The sequence below is a fragment of the Scomber scombrus genome, chromosome 7 (genome assembly GCF_963691925.1).
Source record: "Scomber scombrus chromosome 7, fScoSco1.1, whole genome shotgun sequence".
Lineage (NCBI taxonomy): Eukaryota > Metazoa > Chordata > Actinopteri > Scombriformes > Scombridae > Scomber > Scomber scombrus.
Genome location: NC_084976.1, coordinates 18645165 through 18670052, shown reverse-complemented (window position 1 = coordinate 18670052; position 24888 = coordinate 18645165). Strand labels below are relative to the sequence as shown.

Below are 24888 nucleotides of genomic sequence, written 5' to 3'. Positions count from 1 at the left end.
GTGTAAAAATGCCTCTCGCATGCCAGCAAACAGAGGTGGACATGCACGACAGTAGAAATGTATACTGAAGTTTGGACGCAGTTTGGTTGCAGGCCTACCTGTAGCTGAGCTGCAGTGCTGTAGGTCAGACGCGGAGCCACCTGACGCGCCACAGCGCCCCTCAGCACCCGCAGATGCAGCATCCTGCAGGGGGGCCGAAGACGATCAGCAGCAACTCACTGAAAACTGTTGAAAGCTTTTCTCTCCAGAGTCTCCGTTTGACTTCTCATTCAATCAAACCAACTTTTCAAACCTCTGCTGTTTAAAGAGCTGCAGCGTCAGGCCTGCTGGTTCGGCCTAATTAAACTAAGAGGATTAACGAAGAACGTCACATCCTATCCCAGCTGACCATGTTGCACCACAGGTACCCATTGCAGGTACACACACACACACACACACACGCACGCAATTAAGGGGTCAGTATCATTGTCTAAAAGCACTTTAATTAAGGGACTTTGTGCATAATTTACAGGGTTATTGATTTAACAAGAGCCATTAATTGTGTCCAGACTCCATTAAATGTCCCTTGACTGACACGCTCAATTTCACAATTTTGTTTTTACTCATTATTTTTTTCCGAACAAGCCTTTTAATACACCCTTGAATTTGAACATCCTGTCTTCTTGAGATATCTTAAAAAGTACTAGTGGTAGAAGACGTAGGCCTACTCAGATCCTTTACTTAAGTAAAAGTACCAAATTGAAAAATACTAAATTACAAGTGAAATTCTGCATGAAAAATCCCACTTAAGTAAAAGTGCATAAGGATTATCAGCAAAATGGACAATAGTATTGGTACTATTAAAGTAAAAGTGGCCTACTCATTTAATCCCTCTGACTGATATATTATTATATATGACATCCTTAGATTACTAATACAATCAGTTTGTAAGCAGCATGTTACTGTTGTAGCTTCTAGAGGTGTAGCTAGTTTCAACTACTTTATATACTGAACAAAGTTCTGATACACAAATCAGTTTTCAGTTTTGGGACTTTTTCTCTAATCTTTGATTTTTGGTGAAATATTGGATAATTTGAACTTTTATTTAAATTTAACTATCTGAGATGTTTAGAGGGAAAAATCACTATTTGGTGTTGCTGTTAACAACTCATAGACATCTGAAATGTGAGCCCGACTACACACTGCTTTTTGTAAGACGTCAAAAGACAAAAAGGTTGGAAACCACTGGTTTTATCCTCAACAATGTATTGTATTGAAACGCTTGTTAAATCTTCATCTGAAAAGTAACTTTAGCTGTCAAATAAATGGAGTGGAGTAGAAAGGGCAATATTTCCCTCTAAAATGTAGTGGAGTGTGTGTAAAGAAACTTCCAATGGAAACACCCAAGTACAAGTATTTTGAAGTACAAGCACTTCAAAATGGTGCTTTAAGTACAGTACTAGTTACTTTCTACTACTGGAAAGTCTGCAGCCAATAAAACAATAACAATCATGAATCTCCTCCAACAGATTCCCTTAACTACTTTTAAAGAATATTAGCATGAATTGAGATGAATGTAAATCTGATTTTATTTTAAGGAACATCTGGTTCAAAGAGTTGTATTATTGTAGGTTACAAGTACAACGTGGCTCATAAATCACTGGGCTCATATTATTGTCTGATATTAGTTCATCACAAGTATATGTTCGGCAGTGAGTAACAAGAAATGTAGGAACAGAGATGTGATGATTAGGAAAGTGTCTCAATTACATAGTTTGTCCAGAGGAACTGAAAACTTTACCTTTCAAATCAGAACATATATTGTTCATAACTCTGTCATTTAGAGATTTAGGGGCTATTTATGAATATTGTCTGTTGAATGTATGTGTTCATGTTCTTAAAAGTGAATATCGGCTCATAGATAATGAACATTTTTAACACTCAAATATGGACATTGGCATCAGCTTAAAAAATAATCTACTAGGTTCTCGTTAAAGCCCTTAAAGAACTGTTTATGTAAAAAAAGAAAAAATGAATAAAAACAATAACAGAAACACAGCAGCAAACAGCAAGCTTAGATATCTTTATTTATTTTCTTAACATTAACTGAAACAAATGATGGGAAATGAATCCATATCTCTGAGAAGGTCCACTAAAAACTGAAAGACAAAAACGTATCCCTGATAGCGGGGTCTCTGCTCAGACCGGACCCCATGTCCCTTTACCGAAGCCAAGAAAACAAACTGCTCACATAGAAACGCACACTTCACAGCTGGCATTAGTTAATCCTCATTTATTCACAAAGTTCTGACTGGGAGCACCAACACCCTCCATGTTTGTCATACTGATATTCCAGTAGGACTAGTTCCTGTAAGACCAGTAATTCACAATCATTACTATTATGTTATGCCTATTTTTAACCTCACAAGAGGCTTTAATTTGGTTTTCAAATGTAAAATGATATGATACAAAAAATCTCTTTTTAAAACTACTGGCCTTACATTTGCATGAAGAGTGTCAGTCACCCTACAGCACCAAACAATTTCTTCCCATTTTATATTTTCTTTAATCACTTAGTGCATTGCTCAAGATTTCCTGAGAATAGTTGCAGCACAAAAAAAATCTAAGGCAACTTCATCCCAATATATATTATATTTGGATATAACTGTACTAATATGCAAGAAGAAAAGAGTATTTGGGTTTCAAAGAAGTATTGTCTATTTCAATCACAATCTTAAATGGTATCAAGTAAGTTAATGTACTAGTTGAAGGTCAGACAAAAGGCTTGAAGCTCTCAAATCTCATAGTGCAAATAAACTGGGAATAAAAATGTTTTTACTACACAACAAGGAGCGGATAGTGCACACAAGGCCAGACCGGCACGAATGCTACAGCAGGTTCTGAAAATAAAAAGGAAAACTGCTGTCATATAAAGCCATTAATGATTGCATTACAACCTGCCACAGGCCTTAATGTTCTGGTCTCAGGAAAAGCACGATCAAATTAAAAAAAAAGGTTTTTGGTCGAAGATAGAAGACGATAAACTCAAAAGTTAATGGCCCCTTTAGACACAGCGGTGGCCGATCTATAAGAACTGCCATGCAATAATGTGTGATACAGTACTATACATGTTGAATTAATAAACAAGAAGCATGCTGAAATTCATTTTGTGTTCCAGCTACATCCGAGGTTTTAAACCCCTGACGTCTTCTTTGCTCTGCTCCCTTCTCTCTACCCCGGAGGGTGGAATGTGCCTGTGTTACTGCAGTACCTGACGGGGGGTTAAATGTGCAAAGAATGCATTAGAGGAAGAATCGCCAAAAGAAGACACGCAGCCCATAAAGGGTGTTTAGGTATATGGAGATGTTGAGCCACAATCTTGTAAGACTTCTGAGGAACTGATTAAAAAAAAAGAAAAGTGTCCTGCCCTGGATTTGATCTCAAAAAGAGTTTCAGCAGAAGAGCCATAATAAATAACAATAAATAAATAAATAAAGAAAAAATGGGGGCAAGTCATCTCATTCATCTCCACACTTTGCCCCCTTTCTATTTTTTTTTATTTAAACGAGGAATCCAAATGAGTGCATTGGAAGACTGAAATCCACAGTCTCTGGGGGAAAAAAATTGTCTTCAACATAACCAACATATTATCATCGACCCATACTTTGTATCATTTGGTCAGGCGTTATCACAGAGCTCGACGCCTCTAATATGCAAGCAGATTCTTTCTCATGGCTATCAAAACAGTTGGGAAGAAGATTGGAAAGTTCTTCAAACCCAACATTGGCTACAATTCAGCTCTCTCCTCCCCGGTTAACTTAAGATTCAAGAAAAGAAAAAGTTCAATTTAAATCTTTGGTATAAGCACCAAATCAAAGCGAAGACTCTATCTCTAACAAGAAAAGACACACAGAACATTATTGCTTTCAATGGACAGAACCAGTTTGATTCATTAGATTGCATAACTGCATTTCCACTGATGACCACCAGAGGACAGCGGATACACAAACTCGTTCTTGTGATCAAGGTGATATGACTTCTGGATTGCACCTGAATACATTATTTTATAACTAAAATATACCTCTCCAAATGTTCCTGCATTTTGCAGCTCTGGATTTTAGTTTGCATAGTGAAAAGCATCCAAGTAACCACAAACTCAAAACACGCATGTCCAGCTACATAAAATAATAGGAAATCAGAGGAAACAACTTAAACCTAAAATACATCAAATAAAACAGCAAACGAAAAACAAAACTTAAAAGACAAATAAAATCAAATGCCAAGAACCAGAAGACAAACATTTAAAATATCTCAGAAAACCCGTTTTCCATTTTTTTTCTTATAATATCATTTAGTTGTTTTTTTAAGCGCTCTCTACATGGGAGCAGCAGGTCATTAGTCCAGCCACCTGAGTGAGATTTTTTTTAATGTGGATGCTTTACCACACAGACACACGCATACACACACGCTCTCTTTTCACTACTCCTCTTCCTCTGCTTCCTCTTCTCCAATTTCCTCTTCCACTTCGTCTGCCCATCTGTCACGCCGCGCCGCCGGCGAATGGGTTCCTCCGGGATCCTCTCCTTCTGCCTCTCTTCCTCCTCGCAGCTCCAGACCTCGCAGAAAGAGCCCAGGGTAGCTGGCCAGCCTACTGGGGGCAAATTGAGCCAGGGCCTGAAGGGCTAGAGAGCGCTCTCTCTCGCCATCCCCTGGAAATATCAGTGGATGGCCGGCGCCGGACCCACTTCCACCATCCAGCACTGTGCGAGGGAGGAATGCAGAGGAGTGGGCTTGTAAGGACAGAGACTCCAAAGGGTTGGACTGCTTGCTCCCTGCTCCATCTCCTCTCCCATCATCTCCGAGCTCAGGTCCACGTCTGGGGCGGCGTGTGCGCAGCTCCAGGCAACTGTGGCCCTTGCGGTGACGCTGGAGATGGTCCTCTCGGGCGAAGGCCTTGTGGCAGAGTGGACACTCAAAGGGCCGTGCCCCACTGTGGAGGGACAGGTGGTTTTTGAGGTCGTATGAGTGGAGAAACCGGGCAGGGCAGTGGGGGCAGGGGTAGGGGCGCTCGCCTGTGTGTTTCCTCATGTGAATCTTCAACTTATCATTCCTAATAAAAAGAGAAAAGGGGGGGGGGGGGAGTAGGATAGAAGCAAAATATGATTAAAAGATTCAAGCAGGCTACAACACTATAAACCATGTTGTTGTGTGGATATTCTGGGTAAGAACTTTCTGTACCGGGTGAAGCGAACTCCGCAGGCAGAGCACTGGAAGGGCTTCTCTCCAGTGTGCGTCCTCATGTGTCGAGGCAGTTTTCCTGCTCCGTGGATGATCTTCTGACAGACAGGGCACTGCTGGGGTGTCTGAGACTTCCTCTTCCTCCCCCCTCCCGCTGCTGATGCTGCCGCTCCTCGCTCAGCTACAGAGGTAGGTATGGAGGTGCTTTCCATCAGCATACCATCATCGCCAAAGCTCTCCATCTCATCGTCCTCTGACAGCTTGTCATTGGAGGACGGGACAGGAGGTGGGTGGGCTATATGGGGGCGCTGATGCAGAAAATGTAGGTGCCCTCCATTTAGTGTGGCCCCTCTCACTGACTCTCGGATCGCCCTGGGATCCCCGTTCTGCCCAGATTTTAGGCAGAGCTCTTCTTGTTCAGGGCTGGGAGGCTGGGTAGATGGCAGGGAGCGGAAGCTGTCGGAGGCAGGTGAGGGATATGAGGCGGGGGAAGCGGGTGATGGGTTCAAAACCAAGGAGCTGATGTGATGTGACCCAACTTTTTTCACTTTCTTTCTGTCCGTTTTTCTTCGGGACCCTTTCTCTACCCCCCTCTCTCGCTCCATCATCCTCTCTGTCACTATGTGTTGGGCTCTCTGCTCTTCTGCCGTCTCCCCCTCTGCCTCCGCTGTCTCCCCTAGGATGTCTCTGCATGCGTCAGCCACACACTGGATGCCAAGAAGCTGAGCCCCTCGCAGAACATCTCTCATTCCAGAGCTGGGGATGGTCAGGGTGGCGGTGTAGGCGAACTCCAGCAGGGCATCCAGGGCGTCAGGTGCCACGCAGTCCAGCTGGCACACTCTAAAACCTCCTCCACCCTCACCGCCCCCTTCCTCTGTCCCGAACAGCCGTCGGAAGTAGACACTGACGGCAGCCATGACAGAGCGATGAGTCGGGTAGTGTGTCCCACGGGAGGTCAGAGTGAGGTCACACAGGAGCCCTGTCCTCCTCTGGTCATTGAGGTGGGACAAGAGCTCGTTGCTGTGCTCCGGGAAGGGGATCCCAATCAGACCGTCCTCTCCTGGAGACATTGCCACCTGCATGACAGAAGGGGAAAATCAGGTAAGTGGAGTTTATAGTACAGAACCTGAATTATGACAAGTCATAATCTGCCTGAGTTAAAAAACAAACAAACATCAACCTCATGATTTTATCTTTGCAGTTTCTAGGAACGAGAGATAAACCTTCAGCTCTTTGAGAGAGCCATGTATATATTTAAATGCCCCAAAAGTAAAGCTTCTGTAGCGTGACTTAGAGAAGGAGTTTTCTTTCACGTGAGACAGTCTAAATCGGGCTTAGCAACAACTCTCCTCCTCCCAACCCCCCCAAGTACTTTCTCTCCAGATTACTAAATCAGGAGGTGGCGATTTTGTCCATTGAGACGGCGGCTGGGGCATCACCGGAAAAATGCGATGGACATGACAGAGCCAGCGGGAGAGACAAAATATAACAGCAAGAGGTTGAAATAGTTACAGCAGCAGGGGAGATTTAAAATGAAGTGATCGATAATGATGCGGAAAGGACGCGGGATTATGCAATGTAAATGCTGTAACCAGCGGGCAGTAGGTTAATTCCCTTTATAGCATTAGCTGTTTGATTAAAATACCTGGAGAAGAAATAGAGGGACTAGTGGAGGAGAAAAAAAGAAAAGCAAACGAAGGAGAGGAAGGAAGTGACAGGCTAGAGTGGGTGAAAGGGGGGAGTACCATTGAAAGAAAGAGGAAGGAAAAAAACAGCAAGAGAAAATGACGACCTTTATGAGGGTGGGGATAAATGCACAATAGTCTTAATTGTCTAGAAAACATTTACAGTGCAGTTAGTTATTCAGTCTTGTCTTGTTTTTTTTAAACCGATGATGCAATACAGAATCAAACTAATATGTTGTAATGTATGTTAAATAAGAACGGTAACTTTTTTATTTCCCTTTGTGAGACGTAACAAGGCCTGTCGGTAATAAGACCCAACAACTCCCTTCTTTGACTCCCTGAGCTCACACCTCACCTTGTCCACACTATACCAGCTCAACAATATCGCTCAAACACCTGAGCAGACCAGATTTTCCACAAACAACTTAACCTCCAGATTCCCCCTCCCTGCCTTACATCTCCCTCCCATAGCAACTGGCAGCCCCCTGGCCATCCAATAACAGTGTTCACCCAGCCCAGAGGGCTCTGCACAACGACGGTACATCCACCTGACTAACCTGCTCCAAAACACACCCTATTAAACACACACACGCACCGGCACAAGAGCACACACACATACACACATTGCGTGCCAATCTGTGGCTCCCCCCACCCTCTATTGTTAGATTTAACTTGTTATGTGATGATTTTAACGTCAGCCTATTTAAAACACAGACACAGAAAGATGAACTACACCCATACCAGGAAAAAAAAAAAGTCAAAGTAAAGCCAATTGCGTAAATACTTTATAAGGACTTGGCAACACCTTTGCCCAACTCAAACTTTTAGATCCTTCCCATCTGTCAAACCAATACCAAACCTCCCAAATGTTCCCTTTCTCATGCCAGCACAATCTGAGTCTGTTGTCCTACCTTCCCCGTCTTCATGGGCATGGGCACAGTCAGCTGGAGACGAGGCAGCATGTGTCTCATGGCATCCATCTTTTAGCTCTTTACAAATCTTCCCTTCGCTTTCCTCCTCTCTCTCTTTGTAAACCACCTTTTTTCCTATTTCCTTCTACCCTTAGATGTACAATGTCTGATCTCTTTGTCAGAAGTCGGGGTTAAGCGTTCATCCTTGGGGACGTCTACCTCTTTCGCAGTCACTCACCTTCCTGTTGTATCAAAGAGGGTGCACGGTGACGAAGACAGATTCAGAGATACCCCTCCCCCCCATTCGCCTACGCGCCCCTCTCTCCAAAAACCAACGGCCCATTTTCCGAACACTTTCCGATAAACACGATCTCCTTGTCGACCTCTCCCTTTTCATACGGAGGCTGACAGGTACACGGGTTGTAGTGTATCTAGGGTCATGGCAGGTCTGCTGTGGATGTAAAATAACTAACCTCAAGGTTTCAGACCATGCACATTAGTTGAACTAGTTGTGCAGGAAGGAAACCAGCTCATGTAACCAAAACACACCAGAAAAACCAATACTCAACTATCTCTTTAGTCAACTCAAAGAATATCAAAGTTAAACAAACATGTAAGAACCAAAATCATATTGCTATTGTGAGTCATATTACACCCAGGAACAAACATTCAGGTAGGTGCAATATGAGAGTTAAACCATATTACATCGTACCGCAGAGACAAGCTGCTTCAAACAGCTCTACCTTTGCAACCTGCTGAACGTCACTTGAGTGTTTGTGATAAAATAACCTCTACACAAGTTCTTGGCTCTTTTTTTTTTGAGACAAAGCATTTTCATGTGAATTATCTCTTTAGCGGGAGGCAGCGAGGACGGCGTGGTCCGGGGCACATGTTGACACAGAAGAGGGAGGAAGCTAAGGAGCATATTTTTGCTTTGTCTTTTATGTACAGACATATTTTTTAATTGATAGTCAACTATTCTGATAGTGGTTTAACTATTTAAGTTATCTTTTAAGCAACAATACCAAACATTCTCTGGTTGCAGTTTCCCCAATGTGACGATTTGCTGCTTTTTTTTGTATTTTATCATTGTAAACTTTTGGTTTCTGAGCATTGGTCAGACAAAACAAGACATGTGGAGACTTCTACTCGTGCTTTCAGAAAGTTGCGATGTTCTGACATTTTATAGCCAAATAACTAATTGAGAAAATCATTGTTGTATTGTTAGTTATAGGCCTAAATCATACAAAGATTTATAATAACATGGGTTTATAATGGACAGGGAAAAAAAATCCCTTGTCAACCAACTTAGCCTTTGTAGGACAAAGTGTAAATGCATCTGTCGACCTTGTATGTGTGCAGTATGTCTCATTGTAAGTAAACACGATAACAGACCTGTGTCATATAATCAAAAATCGCCATCCATGGTTGTCATTGTTTAAATGCATCCACGGGAAAAACAAGGTTGTTGCTAATGATTAATATGTGCATAAATACATGAAACATGATTTATGAAATTCCCCCAATAAGTGAAAAGTCACTAAAAACCAAAAACCAGAAATCTTAAGAGTAAAGCAGTGCTGAATAGTGAAACACAAAGGGGTTTTAGGAGGAGCACACAAGAACGTATAGTAAATTTCCGGCGCGGAGCAAAAAAAAAAACATCATGGGTGGTTGGTGGTTCGAGCTTATTTTAGGCATATTCCTTAGAACACAGACACGTTCGGAAAATAATAAGATTGCAAAGAAGTTGCAATGATTCCCATCAATTTTCTGTCTGTCTGTCTGTGAGTCACTTAATACTGACACATCATGACATGAACAACACCACACACACACACACACACACACACACACACACACACACACACACACACACACACACACACACACACACACACACACACACACACACACACACACACACACACACACACACACACACACACACACACACACACAGAGAGTTCAAGTCCCCCTTCTCCTTCTTTGTCACTTTGTTTCTCTTTTTATTTGCTGCCATTCAAGGACGTGTCTGCATAAGTTGCTGAATCTTGCATCACATAATGTTAAAACAGCCCACGGCAGATACCACAAACACATTTTGTCTTGCACACAAAATAATAACATTACTTCACCGGCTCGTGTTCAACTATTATCATAAAACATAATTGCAGTCATTTTAAGTTTATTCATGTTAACTGGGGCTTAGTACCTTAAAGTCAATAATTGATATCACTGTTTGCCTTTAGGTGTGTCATCTAATGTCTTTCTTATTCTTGCCAAAACATATAACCACACACACACACAAAAAAAAGCTTACAGAAAGTCTTTTAACTCTCTAAAATCTGCCACCTTTTCACTTTTTATGCATTTAACACTGCAGATGTTAAGATGTTATCCTTCCAACAATTGTCTCTTTCTCTTTTTTTCTTCTCACCTCCCACTCTTTGTGTCGACGGTGGACGTATTCACCTCCTCTGCAGCTCTACGGTTTCCTCATCCCTTGCTTTCATTATGTGCACGCTCTTCCTCTCACTTAGCAAGGATTTATTTGTTACTTTAAAAACACTTTGAACATTCGGACATTTTAATCGTTCTGTCTTAATTGCTTTTATCTTACTGTCACACCAACTGTAATAAACTCAGAGTGACTTTGGACTAACAGAAGTTGTGCAACCAGACAACCAAATAAACTAGCACAAGTCAAATGTGCTTTTTTCTTAATGTTTCGAAGCAAATCCACTGAGGATTCGTTTTTACTGACGAGGAAATGGAAACTTAAATTCACTGTCCACCAGCGGGACTTAGTGCAACTCCTAAAATGAGACAAGTTTGTGCAGAGGCCAGGAAAGTGACAGCTGCAAGATTGACCAAACCTGCACACAACGATTTATTCTTCAGTATGAAAGGTTAAAGTATCCACCATCTATATCATGAAAGCCCACTGCACACACTCTGTGTATGTGTGTGTGAGTGAGATGACTGGAACTAGAACTGTTAGTATTATTTTTATGGCTCTTATTTTCCGTTAAAGTCTGTAAGTTTTCCCAGTCCACCTCAATTATATCAGGCTCCAGTGCTAAGGGGGAAAATATGACTTTATACTATTCACAGAAAACTGTGGCTGAGAGGGAGAAGGAGAAATGCTTTTATGAATTCTGATGTCAGATGTTTTCCAAAGTGCTGTACATGTGTGTGTTTGTGACTCTGTGTGTGTGTGTATGTGTGTGTATGTTGGTTAACGTGAGAAAATATGCACATGTTGTGATGACACGTTTTCTCACTGTGTGAATAAGTGCTAGAATGCTAGAATACTGATCATTCTTAAAGTTTGACAATTACAAGTTAAATTAATATAAAATGTGAAAGGTCAACTTTACAAAGTACATTTGACAAGTTTAGCAAAAGTTTTACATTTTAAATGTGTTTGCAGGTTCAAATTTGTAATTGAATGCCTGTTTTTTGCTTATTTTCACACATGATAGCAGCTCAGATAAATTTAAAAATATACTTGTTACAGTAAAATGCTCACAGACAATGAACACACACACACACACACACACACGCACACGCACGCACACACACGCACACACACGCACACACACACACACACGCACGCACACCCCTACAACTGCTTTCATTCAGGTAAAACCCCTATACAAGTTATTTCTAGCCACACCATAACAAACCATGATGCTAAACAACCACTGCACCAAAAAAAAAGGAAAAAAAAACAATCAACAAACGGCCAAACAGATGGAAAATAAGATTCAAGCTCATACCGTTTCTCCTCCACTCACTCGTCTTCCTCTCACCACTTCTCTTCTCTGTGTTACAGAAAGATTTTAAGGGTTATAGAAAGAAGCTCTTTTTTACCCTCTTTACACTTCACTTATTTTGGGGGTAGTGAGTGGAGTGTAGTACTGGGACACCTTCTGTGAGGAAGAGTAGGGGAGGAGGAAATGGGGGGGAAGAAAAGAGATGAGAGTACGCACACACACACACGTCTGCCAAACCAAAAGCTGCTTTCAGGCCAGCAGAACACTCTCACAGGAGTATCTGAGTGCGAAACCTCCACTTTTGAGCAACGATTATTTCCAAAATAACACATAAATACCGGCAACACACAAACCGACACATCCAGGTCTTCTAATAATACAGCATGTGTCTGCTGGATGATAAAACACAAGCCCCGCCTGCTCCAAGTCCCAACAGTTCCCCTCTGGACTGAACATTTGCATCCCACCAGGAGATATAAAAACAGACGCTGCCAGGGAGAATTTGAATTGACATTTGAATTTGTCAAAGACAAGACTTGAGACAACATCATGATAATTAGAACGACTGTACCCCACCATGACTGGACTGAAGGAGGAGGGGAAAAAAGGGAAGTCTAATAAGCTAAGGTTACTCAGCAGAAGTTTGTCTTTTATTCGAGAAAGCCCTTGTGACCAAGCCTTCCTCTGTCCTTAATGTAACTGGGGCATTATGGTGTGTGTGTGTGTGTGTGTGTGTGTGTGTGTGTGTGTGTGTGTGTGTGTGTGTGTGTGTGTGTGTGTGTGTGTGTGTGTGTGAACGCATGCGCACAATGTGGTCTTAGTTCCAAGAACACATTACATTATTCATTTGGCTGGTAGAGTGGAGGCCCTTATCCCCTCGCCCTCCCACACCACAACACTCCACAGCGAGATACAACAGCAGCCAGTTTGCATGCCAGACCTGAACACCAGTGTGGATCTGCGGGAGGATTATCAGCTTATCAACACATGGGACAAGACATTTGGGTGCACACACTGTATACACTCTGTCTTATAATATCCACCAACTTCTGCTCTGAACCAAATGTAAGTGAAACTGTTAACATCTACATGTAGCGACACTAACGGCAGCAGATATCACTGTCATTTTAAATTAACACGTTATTTAAATTATATTGTGGGGGCAAATATTGGGGGTTTCACATCTCTGCACAATAAACATTTGAAGATATTAGTCGTCATTTTACTCCACCAGAACAGTCAAATAACCCACACAAACCACAGTTATCCAACTTATGAACACATTTTGTTTTGTGTTTTTTTTTTTTTATTTCTAGTTATTTAATTTCACATTAAAGTTCACTGTGAGTCCACTGATGTCATTTTATAAAATAAAGTTGATAAACTATAATATCACTGCATTTCATATCTTTGTTACAAGTGTTTTATAACCACATTTGAGGACTACTGCAAAAAAAGTGCATTAATGTATATATATATATATATATATATATATATATATATAAGAATGGCCAATATACCAACATTTGAATTTTTACACTTCTGAATACTGGTATTGGCACCAAAAATCCAGTATCAGTCAGGGCCTAATGTAAACACTCTGAAAGTGATGATTCAATATAACAAATGTCCCTAAAAGATGAAAAATATACAGACAAATTAACGTTAAATCCAACATAATGTGTCTTAGGTTGATGTCTGCAGGGATGAACACCATTCTTCCAAAACATATTCCCTCATTTTGTGGTTTGATGATCATGGTGGAGAGCGCTGTCTAATATGTTGGTCCAAAATCTTCTATAGGTGTTTAATTGGGTTGTGATCTGGTGTCTGTAAAGGCCCTAGTGCATGATTCACATTATTTTCATCCTCATCAAACCATTCAGTGACCCCTCATGCCCTATGCATGCGGGCAATATCATCCTGGAAGAAACCACTCCAATCAAGATAGAAATATTTCATCATAGGTGATCACTCACAACAACTTTGTATTGATTTGCAGTAACCCTTCACTCTAAGGGGACAAGTGGACCCAAACCATACCAGCAAAATGCCTCCCACACCATAACAAAACCACCAGATACCCTCACTGTAGGTGTCAATCATTCAGGTCTATATTGTTCTCTTTGTGTAAAACACACATGCCCTCGAACACTTATCGAGAAGAAGATGAATCATCTGACCAAATCACTTTTTTCCACATCTCTGTAGATCAGTGCCAACTGTTTTTGCACCACTGAACTCTCAAAATGTGTGTTCATCTTTGTAATGAGGGGTTTATGGACTGCCACCCTACTATAATATGCCTCTCTATGTAATTGTCGGACTGTTCTTGCTGACACAGTCTGATCACGTCCTGCGTTGACATTCTCAGTCACCTGAGGAAGAGATTTGGTTTTTCCTTACACATCGCACTAATGCACCAACATCACAATCAAATGTGTGTTGTCGACCACATTTTCCAACCCAATTTACTGATGTCTTTCGCATAGATCTAAATGCAGATGTTAATTTAGTCACTGTTCTTATTGAAACAACAGCCAGTAAAACAGTCTTAGTGACTGAAGATCCTTCAGCCAACAATCAACCCTCCTTCAAAGTCAATTTTATCTTTTCTTCTTGCCATCTAGACACAAAATTAGAATCAACTGCTCAGTATTTTGTATTTATGCCACAGAGCATGATTGGATGTTTATTGCTTAATTGTATCATGCAGTGCACCTGTGTGGAAGCATCTGTAGTTGGTATGTTTCTCCACTCACTTATTCAGCTTTTTGACTTTAATTCGTCACCTGTTTGTATTTTGTGGTGCATATTTTTTCTTAAATGAGTGTAATGTGTGACGTTTATGCCATGTTTGCCACAGTGAAAGGATAGAAGTGCAGTAGCAGGAAAAGAAATCAATCTGAGGTTGGAAAGAGGAAAGCAGTCTGAGATTTGACAAGAGACAACAAAAGGAACATGAGGGAGGTATGTTTTCTAAAAACACACATGTTCTTAGAAATCACACAAGAAAAAGGAGGGTATGGGGGAGGAGAAACACATGAGAATGAGTGAGTGAATGGTGAGTGGGTGTCGAGATACTCTGAAAGATAAAGCACAGAAGAGGGTAGGTTAAGACAGGAAAATCTAGTCCTGGCCTCGAACAATCTGTGTTAGCGAGGAGACATGAAACAAGAGTAGAGAGAGTTAAGTTACAAGGGGAGGAAGGGGGGAGACAGAAAAAGAGAAGGGAGAGGAGCCGTGACATGACAACTGGGAGATAAACAGAGCAATCGAGCAAGAGGTGAACACATGCACGCAGCCACAGGAAGTAGCAAAAGTCCTTGCAGGTGTGTGTGCCTGTGTGTGTGTGTGTGTGTGTGTGTGTGTGTGTGTGTGTGTGTGTGTGTGTGTGTGTGTGTGTGTGTGTGTGTGCAGATGTCTGAGGGAGAGATGCGGTAGCAGCCACCTCTATCATTAGCATCACCAGAAGGGAGTTTCACCCTAAGATGGAGAACACACACAGATGTGAGAGAGAGAAAAGGCATGCTGACGGAGTGGTTTCACACTTTACTCTCCCTGTCTCTTAACTCTTTATCTGGTCAGCAGTTTCTACCCCCAAACACTCTACAACTGTATGTGTGAACAGCAGAGCGCCAAGGTGTGTGGGTGAATCATATTCTGAACCCTGCCTCAATTAATATGCAAGAGAGAACCTTTTACTTTTAATGGCATCTAGTAATATTTGATTAGCCTATTTGAGTTGATGAGGTTTTTTTGACAATAGGATTACTCTGCATGTGAAAAATGGTAATAAACATTACAATAAAAGATTGATGACGTATGATTACAGTCAAATATACAGTAATTCATCAGCATGCTTGCTGTAACTCAGCGGGGGTGTTATAACATGTCGGTCCGTGGTACACTTCAGTGAGCTCTGTAGGTGTAATCGTGGTGTAGAGCGATAGGCGCAGGAACTCAGTACTTCAAAGTGACAGCGTTGCAACTTTCTGCTGAATATTTGACAGAATTAAAAAACTTGCTCATTTTTGTACTAACATTTCTCAATTATGTAATTTTTTAAAAATTGTTATTACAATGAAGAATATTTACAGTGGGAGTGTTCATTAGCAACTTTAAAGTCACTTTTCAGTCCAACATTCCATGGAGGTGAATACAAAAATCATTACAAATCTCTGCTAAGAAACTAACAATAGTGTTGTATTTCAAATATAAGTTTAACATCATGGTGTTTTTCAAATCTGATGAAGATATGAACCCACAAAAGTGGTTTGTTTGTTTTTTTGTCTAACACTCACTAGACGCAAAATTAAATATTTAACGGCACCTGCTCTTTTTGTGTTTCACGCAATATTAAAATATATATAATATGTATACACTCACCAGCCACATTAGGAACACCTGTGCAATATAATACAATCCAATAAAACAGCTCTGCCATATATTCTACTTTAATGAAGCTTTAACATTTTCAGTTTTTGTTGACATTGTCATAAAAGTGATAATTCTACTTTATGTTTATTATTGAGGTGGCAGTGGATAGTGGTGGTGTCCTGGAGTACATTATATTGAAATGTGTCCATGTTTATTTCGACCACTTCATTAACACACATACGTAATATTATCACACAGTGTAGATTCGATTGGAAAGTGAAAATGTTGTGGAAAATTATGATGGAGGAAAACAACAGAATCCATTGTAGCCTTTTAGACTTCACATATCTGTTAATACATGTTTATAAAAGCTTATATGTTGATACTATGTGTGTGTGTGTGTGTGTGTGTGTGTGTGTGTGTGTGTGTGTGTGTGTGTGTGTGTGTGTGTGTGTGTGTGTGTGTGTGTGTGTGTGTGTGTGTGTTATGAAAGTTGTAAATCAAAGACTTAATTTCAATTCTTTGTTTAAAAAAGTACAGTATAAACAATGTTACATTTGGATTAATGACTGTATGAGTTCAAAGGTTTTTCCTCTTCTGACCTGATGTCATTTTATACAGATATTTTAAGAAATGCTGTGTTTGAATTTTAAATAAAATATGGTCAACATTTAATATATTAAACACTATTGTGAACGGAGGAAAAAATGTTTTCATTTTTCCAAAGCCTGGATAGAAAACATCTGCATTATTGTGTCTACAGAAACACATACACACGAAAAAATTATCGAATACAAGGACCACACAATAATTGATACATTTGTTAAAAATGTAATATTGCATTTGTGACACTATGGAATTGATTTTACTCACTTTTTGAGATGAAACTGTATTTCAGTGGGGGGTAGTGGGGTAAGTAGGAGGGTTTGGGAGAATGGGGGGTTTGAGTGGGATGATCTGGTTGTGTTAATATACAATATATATACTCTTTATCAGTATGTATTAACGTAGTGTATTCAAGTAAAGTGTTGTGCATCTGCCTTTGAATATATTAAGAAATGATCACAAAATGTAGTCTATTCAATTAGAAAATGAAAATGTGGTGAAAAGTAAGGCAGAGGAAAACAACAGAATCCGTTTTTAAATTAAGCCATTTAGTCTGCACATATCTGTTGATACGTGTTAATAAAAGCTAACACGTAGTTACTATGTGTGTGTGTGTGAGTGTGTGTATTACAAATGCATTTAGTTGCCACATCACTGGGAGGGTCTCAACAAATGCTGCTCTCTACACAAATGAGCTCCCATTTCAGAGGAAGATATTGCAAAAGCACTGGACACACACACACACTGAAATGTCGCAAAAACTAACTGATCCTGATCAGTTTCCTTTTCCTGTGCTCAGTAAAAATGATCAACCACTAGCACAGATGGCGAGATAAATGGAAACAAATCGACACATAAAAAAACAAGCAAAAACAGCCAATGAAGCAAAAAAAAAAAGTAAGAAAAGAAAACATTTACAGGTCTGTAGGAGCAAAGAGGGAAGAGACCATTAGAGGACGTGAATGAAAGACATGTCACCTTCCTGACGAACATGGCAGCGATGCAGGGAGGGGAGGAGACTGTTTGTTTTTACTGTAACTACGATCCATGAATTATATCACAACTTCAGAATAACTGCAGGGAGGGACTTGCGGTCCAGCTGACTGCATCGCCCACTGTTGTGGTGTCAGAAAAGTAAGGAACCACACAACTGCATGAAAGCATAAACAACAACAGATAAGAGGGCAAACTAACAGATAACATCCTTTCCTGATGGACGTCTCATAGAGAAAGCATGTTTCTTTCTTTCAGTCTGAATGATGGATGGTTGGTGAGCATTTCTTGAGGGATTCAAGTTTGATTCAGTTTTTTTAAATAAAGTTTGGTTTAAAAAGTAAAATATCCTGCATATGATGCATAAGTCTTTTTCTGCAAGGATGATATATATTTTTTTAATATAAACAAAAGTGATTTTCCAAAGGGGATGATATGCAGCCTTAAGGAATGAAAGCCTCTATTTGCTGCCGGAGTTCCCCTTTGAACATCCTACAAGAAAGGGGTCAGTTTCAGCAGCACAGACTCCCCTGCCTGCTCATGTTTGGGTGTTTATTCTCACTTTCCCTGAAGTGTTGTCTCACTGTACCTATTTATGATAACCGCCCGCTCAGTGTGCACAGAAACAATTGTACTGTTACCAGAAGGGCTGAATCACGATCCCTCCTTCAGCCTGTTGCTTTTTATCAAGCCCTCCTTTTACTTCTCCTCTGGCTCTTTACAAGAAGAAGAAGAGTCATGGCCACCTGCCGATTGGTTGAGGCTGGGTGGTGTGGGCTGCAAGGCTGGTGGTCGAGAGCAAGGGAGGGCTGTCAAATGCTACAGAAACTCATGACTGAAAAGAGGAAATGGCAGATACATAACTTCCTCTATTGACACAGATCGAGTGGGGGCAAGACTCAACTGTAGTGCAGCACACTGGATTACGTCCACCATGTAGTCACCCCTGTAGCATTGCTGCCTCAATGTAGGGAAACAACCACCAAATATGGTAAAGAATACAGCTTTTGTCCAGAGTTCAAATTGCGTTGGTCATGGATTATGCATATTATTAAATACGCATAAAACTAATAAGCTGCAGCAGCCATCACACCATGAAATATATTCTTTCTCACATAGGATGACACATCAGTCTGGCTGCAGTTGTGTAATTTCTTCTTATTTTTTTCTGATGAACAAGACCCAAAAGGATTTGAGCGATTTTCTCAGAGTAAAGGATGATGTGTAGACAGTAGACAAACGACCGTGAGAAAAAAGGGTGAAACTCCTTCAAATATTGGGAGCAAAGAGGGAAACCTTTATTTCTTTCAACTTCCAGCCTCCCTCCCCTGTTTTCTTTCTGTATCACTCTCTCTCCCCACCTTCCTCCCACTCAGTCGCTTCATGTGAAACTGAAAGACCCATGTCTGAAATGGGGGAATTTATATGGGCTCACATGCCCTAATTATAACATTTCCTGGAACTGCGTGCATACATGTACATATGCATGCATGCATGCATGTGTGTGTTAGGAGTGTGTGGGTGTTTTGGTGTGTGTGTGTGTGTGTGTGTGTGTGTGTTTCGCCTGACCGACCACTTGATGTCACTTCCCCCAATCCACAAGTTCACGGACACATGGTAGTCACCAGTCATACTCCAGCAAAGCCATGATCACATGATTTGTCACACCGACTTGCCCCCCCCCCCCCCCCCACACACACACACACACCCACACACACAATTCACAAACAAATTCAAACTCAACTCGAATGAAAAATGAGATTCTCAGCTGCATCAATAACTACAGCACTATTAATTGTTTTTAATGTCCAAATTTCATTCAAAAAATGAACTGAACATTTCACCAGACTGCATAATTCATAGACTGTGTTCAGGTATTTTAATATACAGTTTAGCCGCACAGACATTTTTAGTTTCCTCTAGTAATCAACAAAGTTCACTTTCTTGGTCAAAAATGTTATTTAGAGCCGTTTGTGTGTGGTTTTGTACTAAGAGTAGCCTACAGTGTTTTCAGTATGTTGACAACAAGTTGAAGGAAGAAATGTGAAACATTTACATCGTCTGCTGTTGTCTACAGTGTGTGGTTCAGGTTTTAGACCTAAAACCAGGAAACAAATTTGTTTTTTGGGCCTGGGTTTCTTCAGCAAAACAGTCATACTGTCATACAATTTAAATTGCATTTACAGCCTGGGGGGAAAAGGCTGTGGGTGGAAAAATACTTCAGTATTATTCTTAATTAATTCATTTGTGAGGTGTCATTTTAAAATCTTTGTTTGCCTTAATAAAGTACATTATTAATGACAATTTTCAGAAACTTGCCTTTTCGGTTATGTAAAAAAAAACAACAAGAAAGAAAACTCTTTTAAAATTAAACAATAACCAGGCACCAAATTAGCACCGGACATCAGACAAATGCTAGTAAAATATGCAAGTGTCTGGTAGATTTGTTGCACTCACTAGCAAAAAAACTATGGTAATCCATTGAATGGCTAGAAGAATTTGAACATTAGCTAGTAATTTGGCCGATAGACAAAGGTGCAAAGTTAATTTTGCATCGTGAAAATAACCAGATTCCATACCATATATTCATATTTTGCATTTTTGCATTTCAATACCAGGTTTCTAAATTATCTAGAATAATGTTATTAGCCTGAAGCTGAAGAAGCTTTTTATGTTGCATCCTCTGCAGTTCAGCAATTATACAGTCGTCAATAAGCTTCCTTAAAAGCAGCATTGCTTAATGATGATTATCTCACGCAACACAACAAAACCTATAAATACCATAAACCCGATTTAAACACAAGAGTTTATTTTTGGAATCATTCCTGAACCATCTTTAAAAGCCGATTGCAGTTATAGAGTGTCTGCAGCCGACATGCCACAGAGGAGTTAACCTCCAGGTTGCCAATAAAATATTTAAGTGCTTGACCACTTTATTCAGCTCATATTTTTTTCCAAGGTTTTCAGTTAGCTCCTCCTCTTTGGCTGGAGCCCCGCCCATCCTTTATAACCATCATCACTCATGAGGATTGACCCTTGAGAACAATGTGTTTGTGATGTAACTGTGTCACAGCAGCAAAAAATGTGAGACAGGCAGAATAAAACTGATACAGATTAGGCCGTTCTGGATTATTCGTATCAGGGAAATTAGTCAAGCATAATTCCAAGTATCTCATTTGTATTCCTCAGAGACAGGGTGGGCTGAGCCTGATAAAACCAGAATAAATAACTTTAAAAGATATCAGTCCTTTGTCTCTTATTAAGGAATTTATGGCATTCGTTTCACTCGTGACAATGTGAATGTGGTGCATTCAAGCTGAAATATGTAATGTTTTTAATTTGATTAAACTGTTATTAAATTCAGAGCTATGGTGAGGTTTGTTGGGTCTGGTTAAAAACCCCACCAACATCTTACTTCATAATTTCAGTATTTTCACATTATCTGTCAATTTTACTTCATGCCAACGTGAGAGCTTCAAAAATGTGTCACTCATGAGTCATTTTCCTGACTTTTGTATGAATGAGCAGAAAGTTACTGTTTACTTTACTGTAGATTTTTTAAATTCATATCTGTGGCTGAAGGAGTTGTTCATAAATATAAATGTAAGAGTATGTGTGTGGCTTTAAGATGACGGTTTAATTAAATGATGAGCAGATAAGAAGAAATTCCTATCATCCTTCTACCTGTCACGCTGCATTTTTCCCAACCGCCACTCTGCTGTTTTGGCTTCACTCGGGCACTGAACATAACCTGGTCCCTGTTTCCCCCATGCAGTACTAAAGGTGTCAGTATGCTTTAAACAAAGTACCTGCTGGACTGATTCTGACTCCACCTACACCATTTTGAATGGGCTGCGTCTGAGAGTTTCTGCAAATTTCTGAACAGACAATCCGACAATATATTCAGTTTATGACCATAGAAACAAGAAAATATTCACATTGAGAACCTGGAATCAGATAATTTGGCTATTTTCTTTCTTAGAAAATGACTCCAAATGATTAATTGAATATCAAAATAGTTGGCAATTAATATAATAGTTGTCTAACTTATCGATGAATCCTTACAGCTCTACTTTTTTTTCATTTTTTCATGTGTCTTACTGAAGGCATCATGAAGGCTTTTGAGAAGAGTGTGAATTGTCTCATCTCATTTCTCTGTGACGTGCAGGCTTCTCGTCCAATCATTGAATGTTGCCACATTAGAAATGTTCAAAACACATTTTGTACAAACTTGTTTGTTTGAAGCATACTGAAGCCTTAATATCAAGATAATCTTTGTCCCATTGTACATCTATGGACTAAGATCTTTTGAGAAAAAAAGTCCCTGATGTTTCCACTTATCCAAATGATTGACAGGATAAATAAAAATAAAAGAGAAGGACTGACACTGAGATTAATATTGTAATGTAACGCTGTGTATGGTTCCTACCTCCAGTCCATAAACCCAGGAGAAGATGGGTGCCTGCTTTCTTTCTCAGAGGTCAGAGGTCAGCAGAGGTCAAACACCTGAGGTAAAAAGGCGAGGAAGTAAAAAAAAAAAAAAAAACTGATTTAATTCAAGTATTATTCATCTCCTGTGAGTTAGTCAGCTACCAAATATGTGAACAAAGGTTGGGGATGTGATGAACTTACATCAAGACACGACAAAGTGCTAAATAACTAAAACATGTCTCCTTTTCTTCTGTGAAATAGGTTATAGAGTTAGCCAGCGTGAATGTGGATAAACACACACACACACACACACACGCACACACACCCAGCCACACACCCACAAGCAATCACATGATGTATCAGATGTAATTTGGGGTGGAGTGGGGGGGTTCTTGTAATAGAACAGACAAAAAAAATTACACCGATAGAAACCAACCGCTTCCTACTTTGACTTCTTCAGAAAAGAAGTTCTTCAATAGTCAGTAGGGTTGGGAAAGCCCACACACGCACACGCAGACACACACCTCTTTAAACTGAAAATGATGTACAACACACTGTACAGAAGTGGCAGTGTGTACGCAATTCTCTGACTGTCACAGCTCAATAAGAAACACACGAAAACTGTATGCGTGTGTGAGTGTGTTCAACTACAGATTTAGACTAAAGCATCCAATAATGGAGTGTCAGAGGGAAACAGAGACACCAGCTACATGAAGCAGGCCGGTAGAGAGAGCAGGGCAGGATGGAGGTCATGTCAGGACAGCAGGAAACAGGGATGAAGCACAGATGTCTAATTATGTTGCAGACAAAAGTCCAACAGAGCTGGCATGAAGAATTTATTTCAAAACCCTGATGGCTCTTCCATGTGTGGGGAATTTTGAACTATCCCTGTGCGAGAGAGCATCTGAAAGTGCTCGCTCACATGATGGCGGATGTAACCCTGGCACTCACACAGACACACAAGAGAGGGAACAAAACAGAAAGACAACAGAGACTCAGGCTTTCTCTTCTCCAAACTTTTCTCTCCTTCAGTCACAAGCTTTGCCCACACACAGACGCTGTAAACGACGTGTCAGCCTCCAACTTGAGCCAGAGAAAACAAAACAAAAAAACGCCTTCGACACAACACCTGAGGCTGTAGAGGGAGAATAAGGCATTAACTACCTGCATGGACGCCTAAAGATTTAACCAAACAAGCTGTGCCCAACACAGGGAAACCAAACCCAAGCCAGTTGAGCTTGTTAGGCCGGTCTCTCAGAGGGGCGAGTCAGCAACACATCTACCTCTGTAATGACACACACACACACACACACACACACACACACACACACACACACACACACACACACACACACACACACACACACACACACACACACACACACACACACACACACACACAAGCCCACTGGCATGAAAGCCCTCCCCACCCATGAGACAGGCAGTACTCTTAACCTAACATTACAGCCTGAGCACATCCTATTGTAATACAGGTTAGTGGCAGGATTAAAATAAAACACTGGGTGCGCCATGGGGAGGATGAGTATGATGATAATGATGATGATGATGATTAACAGACCACTGAAGGGAGACCATTAAGGTGCAAGAGGCTAAATAGATCCAGTGCACAGCGTGCCCGTGAGCAGCAGAGAGGCAGGTGATGTGCGTGAGAGCAGGTTAGGTTTTGGATGTCAGCCGGTGTTCTCAGCTATAATTAGCAGCCGAGTCTCCAGAAATGTACCCGCCGACCCCGCTCTCCCTCTCCCTCTCCCTCTCTCTCTCTCTCTCTCTCTCTCTGTCTTTCTCTTCTCACCTGGCCGCCGTGCACAGATGCACATATCAAACAGCACCTGCGGCACCTGCTCCAAAACAGACACACACACATATATACGCACGCAATCACGCAACCTACAGTTCATTTAAGTGCGTTTAAAAGACGAGCCCAAGCGCGCTCTGGATTGTATTGTAAGGGGAATAAATGTCGACGGGAGTTACCGAATAGCCTACTCGTGACGTGGATACCTAGTCCTCCCGTGACCCCGATCAGAACCGGGAAGGAGGGAGGAGGGAGAGTTTAAGGCGAGCCGGCGCTGTCATGTCACACAGATATGTCACATAAATAACAACTGACGTACAGGTGTGCTACAGTTTTCTGTCAAATCGACAGCAGACAGGTAGTGCAGTTACCTGGGTGCCGGTGTGTCACCTGTCCTGACTCGTCGCCTCCCACCTGACCGGCCTCCACACTTCCTGGATTATTCCGTCCCACCCTGTCTACTTCTTCTACTTCTGTTTTTTTTATCCTCTTTCACTCCGCCGGGGGTCAGCTGCTCCTGTCGTGCTCAACTCGACACCCGGTGAGGTTTTATTCTTCGACAATCGTGCGTCGGCGTTTCTCCTCGTTGGTCCCACACTGCTGTCGCCTCCTCTCTCTCTGCAGACCGCCGGCTCTCTGGGCTGCTCTGACCCCCCTGTCTGCTTCTGCTGGCCCACTCCAACTCCCAGCTCCTCCTTTCTGAGAACCAGGAAGCGGCTTGCCCTACTTACACCCAGCCGCGGATTGGCTCTGGCAAGGCTGGAGAGGAGACCGCCGGGGTGGGCAGGGCACAGTGGAGGGAGGGAGGGAGGGAGAGCACGGAGGGGGTCCGGCTTCAGTGCGATAGGCTATTAGTGGTGCCTGTCCTGGTGGCGGGAGGGAGGAGAGAGGTGGGCAGGTTTGGAGACCCCCCCGCCCCTCTCGCCCTGCTCCTCCTCCTCCTCCTCCTCCTCTTACCTGTGCGTTTGGGCATCACCGCGCATAGATGGGTAGAGCGCAGCGGGCAGCGAAAGCGGATTGAAGGATATCTGCCGATTGCTTACCTGTCAGATACAAATGCATTTTCA

At 41.4% G+C, this 24888-nt stretch overlaps 1 protein-coding gene across 1 annotated transcript; it reads right to left on the bottom strand.

Moving 5' to 3' along the window:
• Positions 1-2126: 2126 nt before the first annotated feature.
• Positions 2127-24381, bottom strand: zbtb7b (zinc finger and BTB domain containing 7B). Its single transcript, XM_062422595.1, has 4 exons — positions 24193-24381; positions 22004-22080; positions 5218-6293; positions 2127-5089 (listed from the first exon to the last, which is right to left on the bottom strand). The coding sequence occupies exons 3-4, from the start codon at positions 6285-6287 to the stop codon at positions 4459-4461; spliced, it is 1701 nt and encodes a 566-aa protein (XP_062278579.1). The 5' UTR covers positions 6288-6293; positions 22004-22080; positions 24193-24381; the 3' UTR covers positions 2127-4458.
• Positions 24382-24888: the final 507 nt, after the last annotated feature.